Source organism: Pyrus communis, chromosome 12 (genome assembly GCF_963583255.1).
Source record: "Pyrus communis chromosome 12, drPyrComm1.1, whole genome shotgun sequence".
Classification (NCBI taxonomy): Eukaryota; Viridiplantae; Streptophyta; class Magnoliopsida; order Rosales; family Rosaceae; genus Pyrus; species Pyrus communis.
In genome coordinates this window covers 1,744,558-1,752,562 of record NC_084814.1, presented here as the reverse complement: position 1 = coordinate 1,752,562, position 8,005 = coordinate 1,744,558, and the positions used below count along the sequence as shown (strand labels likewise).

General features: G+C 35.1%; 1 protein-coding gene across 1 annotated transcript; it reads right to left on the bottom strand.

Moving 5' to 3' along the window:
• Positions 1-2,094: 2,094 nt before the first annotated feature.
• Positions 2,095-6,609, bottom strand: LOC137711270 (alcohol acyl transferase 1 allele GSa-like). The gene is made up of 3 exons (XM_068450501.1): positions 6,313-6,609; positions 3,951-4,403; positions 2,095-3,033 (listed from the first exon to the last, which is right to left on the bottom strand). The coding sequence occupies exons 1-3, from the start codon at positions 6,607-6,609 to the stop codon at positions 2,095-2,097; spliced, it is 1,689 nt and encodes a 562-aa protein (XP_068306602.1).
• Positions 6,610-8,005: the final 1,396 nt, after the last annotated feature.

The window sequence follows — 8,005 nt, the reverse complement described above, 5'->3', positions numbered from 1 at the left end:
ATCTCCTTGCTCTATATTTTGGGGAAAGAAGTATAGATTTCAATTTGAGGCCAAAATGCTTGGTTATAATGATTAACTGATTAATTTTGTTGGAATGTTTACATTTTTGCAATTTATTTATAATTGAGTTGTAAGGAAAGACATTCACTATTCTTCCAAGAAGAGGTCAAATTCAGATTCATAATTTGAATTGAGAGCCCCAATGCAAAGCGTGAGGAGACGGTGGCTATCAACAATAGAGGAAGCAGAGAGGGAGTCGGAGAATTGATCCTGCCTTCCTCCTTGCGGTATTTCAAGATACAGTCTTGTGTAGGCTTTTGTTTCCTCTCATCTACATGGCAAATTATTGATCCTCACAAAGGTGCACAACAATGTATTCCTAGTTGATCCTTTCCATTATTTTATTTTGTTTAATGCTTCAACGTGTAATACATTTTAATCTTCCATATGAATCCCTTAATAGTTGTTTGTAAAGTAGAACCTGTCCTTTCCTCTATTGACCCATCATTAGCTAGTATATCGTTTAATTTCTAGGGCAATTAGCAGGAATGATCACTTTTTGACATTTGGTTGCAGAAATGATTAGGTGTCGTTATGTCATCATTGTGTGGTCGATATGTGATTAATACATCATCGATATTAAAAAAAATGATCATTTTTGCAACTAAATGTCAAAAAGTGATTATTTATGCTAATTGCCCTAATTTCTATTTATCAAATAAAAGAACAGTACTATTAGTCGGACTTGAGTATTGCAAGTGTACAAACTAAGGTCAAAGGTAGTACGTTGTAACCTGCTACACTGAGACATTATTTTTGAGAGACGAAATCCACTCTTATAAAGATAGTGTCTAAATGGCCTCAACTTATAGTGTTGTTCTAATGAAACATCGGTAGAGAGCGATTTCTACTCCCTAAAAGATAAGTATTCAATATATTGTTGATTTCATTTAATCGATTGTGGCAATGAAAATTCTCATTAACAGTATTTATCTTTTGTGAATTGTTGTAGAAGAAGTAGCATCGACGTAGCTAAATTTTTTGTATACAGAATTTCAATATGCCATAAATTTTTTGTAAAGCATCCCTTTCTGAATGAAAATACGAAAGCTCAATAGGATGGCTAGTTGAACACTTCGTAACGCTACCAATATGCCCTCTGAAGAGTAGCAACCGTAACAAGACAGGTCCCTTCCCCATCCCTAACCACCCTAATGCCACCATTACCACTGCACTCTCAAAAAGTATAATACAAAATAATATTCACCCAACTTTGACCCAGAGGACTCCACCATTGATGCTGCACTGGCTGCTTACCTCAACTACCGGTCACACATGTTATTCTTGGGCTTGTGACCTTCTTGTTGTTGAATTTTGTGTGAACATTGTAATTTACTTTACTATGTTTTCGGTTTGGTAGGTCGCTTAAGCTCTACTTGAACCAGTGAAACACAAGTATGAAGTTGTTCCCACGAGTATTGATTTTTACTTTAATTTGAGTCTCAACTCAATTCGAATTCAACAAACTTTTAATACAAATAGGACTGAAAATTTTACCTAGAATGAACGAGCCAAGGAGATCTCAAAACCCTAAATTACGTGTAGGTGGGAAGAATATTTGAGTGCTTGCAATTGTTTCTCCATATGCTTCTCCAGTACGCAAGGCTCCTATCATTGTGTGTGAATAGTTTAATTTTGTGTTCTCGATCGCATATATGTCATTTTGCACTTAATTGGTTTGAGGAAATTAAGGCTCAGACTTTCTGACCTTTTCATGATTCTTTAAGAAATCCATTGAAATCTTACTAAATTGTCTAACAAATGACCAATTTGATTCTTACTGTTGGAGGAAATATCAGCAGTTTTCAATTACACTGCAGAAACGAAGAATACAACAGAATATATATGGAGGATGAGTTTTGAACGGGAACTGAAATTTACTTAACTTTATTGCTTTCAGATTTTTATTACAACACTTGGCCATCTTATTGGCTATCTATTATAACATTCAAACCTTTTGATAATGGCCATAACTCTTGGATTAGTTCCAAGAGACACAACTCTACATCACAGGAAGTGCATTACGTTTAACAATTACATCATTGACATGATCCTAGTTGATCTAAGGTTGTTACATATATCCTCCTTAGGTTCCAGAGTAATCCTCTCAAGTTCCTGCTGAAATCTCTCCATGGCCGAGAATGGCAACCACATTGGTACCAATATTCCATCCTCAATGTTGTTTTTGTGTTGAATGTAGAAGCTAATCAAATCCACGGCCTTGGCGGGTCCAGCAAATACTGGCTGTCCCCATCCAAAATTGACATCGCCAACACCTACACGCGTTATATCAGAAACTAAAAAATTACTTCCTGTCGATGAATAATGAGGTCGCCCTCTTAGTACCAAAAGATCTGCCACTGATCTTAAGTATTCTTCATTCATGGTAGCTTTAGCCTTCTTCACTAACTCCAAAGCATATCCCAGTGGATTTTTGCATAGAGGTTCAGCCTTTGAAACTGCAGCTGGAAATGCAAATGCATTGCCATAGTATCCCAAGGGAAGACGTACATTGTTGTGCTTTCCCCGTGCATTGACAATGCAGGAAACTCGAACAACCTGTTTTGGATTAATTTTAAGTGCAAGAGTGCGACATTTCCACAAACAAGCTGTGATCAAGTCAAATGTGGAGCAAGTGGAAATTAGGTGGGGTGGAATCTGTTGTCGAAGGACTCTCATCTCCTTGGCCCCAAAGTAGAAGGATCGTTGAACCATGTTTGACTGGTTATTGGAAGCGTATGAGCCATCAGAATGATCAATCACGTCTTCATATTCATGATGAGCACATGTAATTCTTGGTGGATCTCGAGCAAACAAGAGCTCTCTCTCCCACACTGGTAGAATAAATGGTGCATGTGCGCCTCTTGCCATCTCCGCAACGGCGGTCAGGAACTGGACAAATCCAGGTGCATCGCACATTGTGTGGTTTAGGCGCAATGCAAGTATGAAACCTCCACAAGTAAGACGGGTCACCTGCGTATTGCAAAAGTTAGTTACTAGACTTTTTTCTTGATCATCATATTCGTGCTAGTTAACAATTTTTTAGAAGAAAAGACAAAAAAGCTATCTAAATTAGATGATCTAATTAGGAAACCAAAATTTCATAAAAATTAGGAATTAAATTCAAGAAAGATGGAGTCTCTTCAAAAGAGTCTCGTGCATGTTGTAGTTACTTGAAAGAGTCCTTAAATACAGAGGAATTTTGACAAAATGCTTATAGAAGATAAAAAAATTTAGATAGAAGACAAAGAGGATGACATGACGACAGGCAAAAAACCTAGAAGAAGAACGGCAAAGGAAAACCTATGCAATAAAGGTGATGTGAGACTAGTAGAAAACCTAGGACCTATTACCATGTAGAAATGTAATTTCCTCAATCCGGTGTGTATACAAATTTTACAATATATAGCGTTAAACATAAGGATTGTCGAAGAAAAATTAGTTTCAAAAAATAACAAAAAGCGTCTCATAATCCTTTTTTTTCAAAACCACCTAATGAACTTTCTTTAATCATAAGAACAAAGAGGCATGGTAGTATCGTAGATAAGTTCAAGTTTGGGTGTAATGGCAACATGATAAATTTTCATTTATGAAAAAGGTTGCCAATTTTATGAAAAAGTTAAAAACAATTGCGATGCCACCAAACTTCAACTTCTTTACAATATTATTAGCGCTTTCTTGTTTATGTCCTTATTTTCATTAAAAATTCATATGTTGTTGATTGCACTAATTTCTTACAAAAAATCTCCGGCGTATGTATGTGACCTTAACGCAAAAAATACTACTCTTACCCTTAACCTACTTCAATTTTTTTGTAAAGAATTAATGGCTATGACCAAATATGAATACGAAAAACTAATTAACATGTAATTAATAATTAATTGACTCACTTGAACCAGAAGCAAAGGACAACCAATAATTCCATCAGAACCTGGAAAATTAAATAAGAACTCCTCTAAGAGTGGACAAGGGGGTAGAATTTTGTCTCCTAGTTGCTCAAGTGTGACATCAGTAGAAGCCTCGACGAACAAGATACCTTCACCATTGCAATCGACCGTGAGTTTTCTATTAGGCCCTTCCCTAAGCCTGCCAGCTAAAGGGTAGTAATACACTAATGCTCTACTTAAGGCTTCCTTAATCACTTTAATGGGATTACGGTTTTCATTAAGTGAAGAGTTGTCTTTGTAACACATTATGATTGGAAGCTGAAACCTCAAGCCTTCTTGATCGTCAATATCTGAGAGAAACTTTGTTTCTTGAGGTGTTGGCTTTGCCGGAGTTATAAGTTCCGGCTGCAATCGTTTCACCTGAAGTACTAAGGGTGACATCACTTCAGTAACAAGCTTAAGAACCAGCAAAAGATCAAAGGATTTGGAACTTTTATTTTGTGGTATGCATGCTAACTAAAAGTTGATAGTCAGTACTTATATAGCCTTATGCAAATGCTCTAGGGTTCTTGAATCTTGCGTCCAAAGTTTCCACTCGTTGTGAATGTGATTCTTTTCTTTTCCATTAGAAAATGTTGTTAGCGAGAAAAGTTTAAATCATGCAATCAACATGGGCTGCAGAGAAAAAAAAAAAAAAACACATGTAGTTGAGAGCTATGTGCATGCACTACAAGACATCAGTTTATCTACCACGCAATTCTACCACTGGCTTAATAAGCTCGTTATAAAAAGTAAAAATTTATCACGAGTATAATAAGCACGTAGCGAATAACATTTTTTACCATGGACAAATCTTAGTCCATTATAAAATAAAAATGAATGACCACGTGCAAAGTCCGACGTTGTTAATATAGTAAGCCACCACAAACAAGGCTTGTGGTCATTATTGTTAGTACCCATATCACCTTTTGTTATTTACCACAAGCTTAATGTGTGGTAGATCATACATTATTAAAAATAAAAAATAAAAAAAAAATATTAGAGGATGAGGGACGCCAAAATGTTTCAAAATTTCAAACATATATGAAATTTGGATTTTTCACAACACTCCTCAAAATCTGTAAATATTAGTTGAAAAAAAAATTATAAATATTATTAACGAAACACTACTTATTAACTAGAATTCCATGAAATTACGGTTATAACTCTCTACAAATAACAAAACAAAAAAAAAATACAAATTATTTATTAAACCCCGGATAAAAATGTCAAACACTAAAAAGTGAAAAACACAAATTAAAAAGAATGAAAGAAAAGATAAACACAAACCCACGTTTATCCTCTTAATCTAAAACCTACACGTTTCTACTGTGTTTTCCCTACACGTTTCTACGTGGGATTCAAATTCAAATCTAAAACCTACACGTTTCTACTGTGTTTTCCCTCGCCCAGTAACTTCCCATAAACCCGAATCAGTTGCGATTATTTGCATAAGAAAAAGAAAACTAAAATCTCCAAGGTGATTATTTTTCCAACAATGTCAGTAAAATTTTTGTGAATTGTTGTAGAAGAAGTAGCATCGAACAACAAACACCACTTGTAAAGCATCCCTTTCTGAATGAAAATACGAAAGCTCAATAGGATGGCTAGTTAACACTTCGTAACGCTACCAATATGCTTCTACGTGAAAAGGACTAGCAGTACCCCCCTGAAGAGGAGCAACCATAACAAGACAGGTCCCTTCCCTATCCCTAACCACCCTAATGGCACCATTACCACTGGTAGAAAGAACCTAGGACCTAATTAGGCAGATACCATGTAGAAATATAATTTCCTTGATTTGTTGTGTATATAAATTTTGCAATATAAAGGGTTAAACATAAGGGCTGTCAAAAAAATTAGTTTCGAAAAATAATGAAAAGCATCTCATAATATTTTCTTTCCAAAACCACCTAATGAACTTTCTTTAACCATAAGAACAAAGAGGCATGGTAGTACCGTAGACAAGTTCAAGTTTGGGTGCGGTGGCGGTATGATAAATTTTCGGCCAATTTTATGAAAAAAGTTAAAAACAATTGCGGTGCCACCAAACTTCAACTTATTTACAATATTGTTGGCGCTTTCTTGTTTGTATCCTTTTTTGTTATTAAAAATTTCATATGTAGTTCATTGCACTAATTTCTTACAAAAAAATGTCTGGCGTGTGTATGCGACCTTAATGCAAAAAACACTACTCTTACCCTTAACCTACTTCAATTTTTTTTTTTTTTTTTTTTTTTTTGTAAAGCATTAATATGGCAATGACCAAATATGAATACAAAAAACAATTTAACATGTAATTAATAATTAATTGATTCACCTAAACCAGAAGCAAATGACAACCATTAATTCCATCAGAACCTAGGAAATTAAATAAGAACTCCTCTAAGAGTGGACAAGGGGGTAGAATTTTGTCTCCCAGTTGTTCAAGTGTGACATCACCAAAAGCCTCAACGAACAAGATACCTTCACCATTGCAATCAACCATAAGCTTTCTATTAGGCCCTTCCCAAAGCCTGCCAGCTAAAGGATAATAATACACTAATGCTCTGCTTAAGGCTTCCCTAATCGCCTTAACGGGATCACGATTTTCTTTAAGTGAAGGGTTGTCCTTGTAACACATTATGACTATAGAATCTAAAACCTCAAGCTTTCATGGTCATCAATATCTGAGAGAAACTTTGTTTCTCGAGGCTTTGGCTTTGCCGAAGTTATAAGTTCTAGCTGTAATCATTTCACCTGAAGTACTGAGAGTGGCATCATTTCAGTAACGAGCTTAAGAACCAACAAAAGATCAAAGGATTTGGAACTTTTAGTTTGTGGCATGCATGCTAGCTAAAAGTTGATAGTCAATACTTATCTATATATAAAGAGAACACAAAAGGTGAATAGTGTTTTTGGTGTCATCAAGCTTCAACAAAAATATTTGGACCAAAATGCCCCAAGACAAAAAACTTCAAAAGCATCCCAAAATAATGCATCAAATAAGGAAAGGGCATTTTTGTCATTTTAACAGTGTTTTTTTAATAGTTAATTTTTTTTTTGCTATTTTGTTTAATTAGTACCTCACAATAGACTAGCAATAATGTGATTCAATTTCTCTATTTTTAAACACGTTCAAAACATCTTAAGAGACATGCAATGCCGGTTATAAAAAAAGGTCTTTCGATGCTAATAATAATGTGATTAAATTAGTTTTCAAATACTTTTTTTATTTTCATTTTTAACAAACGATATTATCAACACTGAGGGGGAGGGGGGTGGGCTTAGCCTCACAATGGGCTAGCAATAATGTGATTCAATCAGTTGTTCATTCAATATTATTTTCTCTATTTTTAAACACGTTCAAAACATCTTAAGAGGCATATAATGCCGGTTATAAAAAATGTCTTTTGCACGCGGATAATAATGTGATTAAATTAGTTGTCAAATTTTTGTTTTTTTTTAAACAAATGATATTATCTAGACTAAGAGGGAGGGGGATAGGTTTAGACTCACAATGGGTTAGCAATAATGTGATTCAATCAATTGTTTATTAAATATTATTTTTGTTCTAGCCTATTTTATCTGACTAAAAGGAGAGAGCCGGGGGGGGGGGGGGGAATATGTGTGTTGAGAGATATGTTATCCCCCCCCCCATGTAATGCCTTTATTTATAGTAGTAAAAGGAAGAAGAAATCCTTCATCCTCAAGGAATACAAGTCCATATAGGAAAGAATAAGTAGAATCAAATCTAATCTAGAATTTACACAATCACACTTAAACTAGGAAAGTTCACAACACTCCCCCTTGAATGTTTAAATACTCAAGGTAGATTTCAGTATCATGCAGAAGTTGAGGAAGTTGACTCGTCGACACTGATTCTGGGAACAATGCTTATTCTCAATGAGGTAGGAACTTGCATATGGAAGTAAGTCTCACTAAAAAAACCCTAAGGCTATGGCAAAAACCCGAGTAGGGACAAAATCCATAATCTAAGGAAAAATGCGTGAGAAATGTAACGTCAAAACAAACGTTTA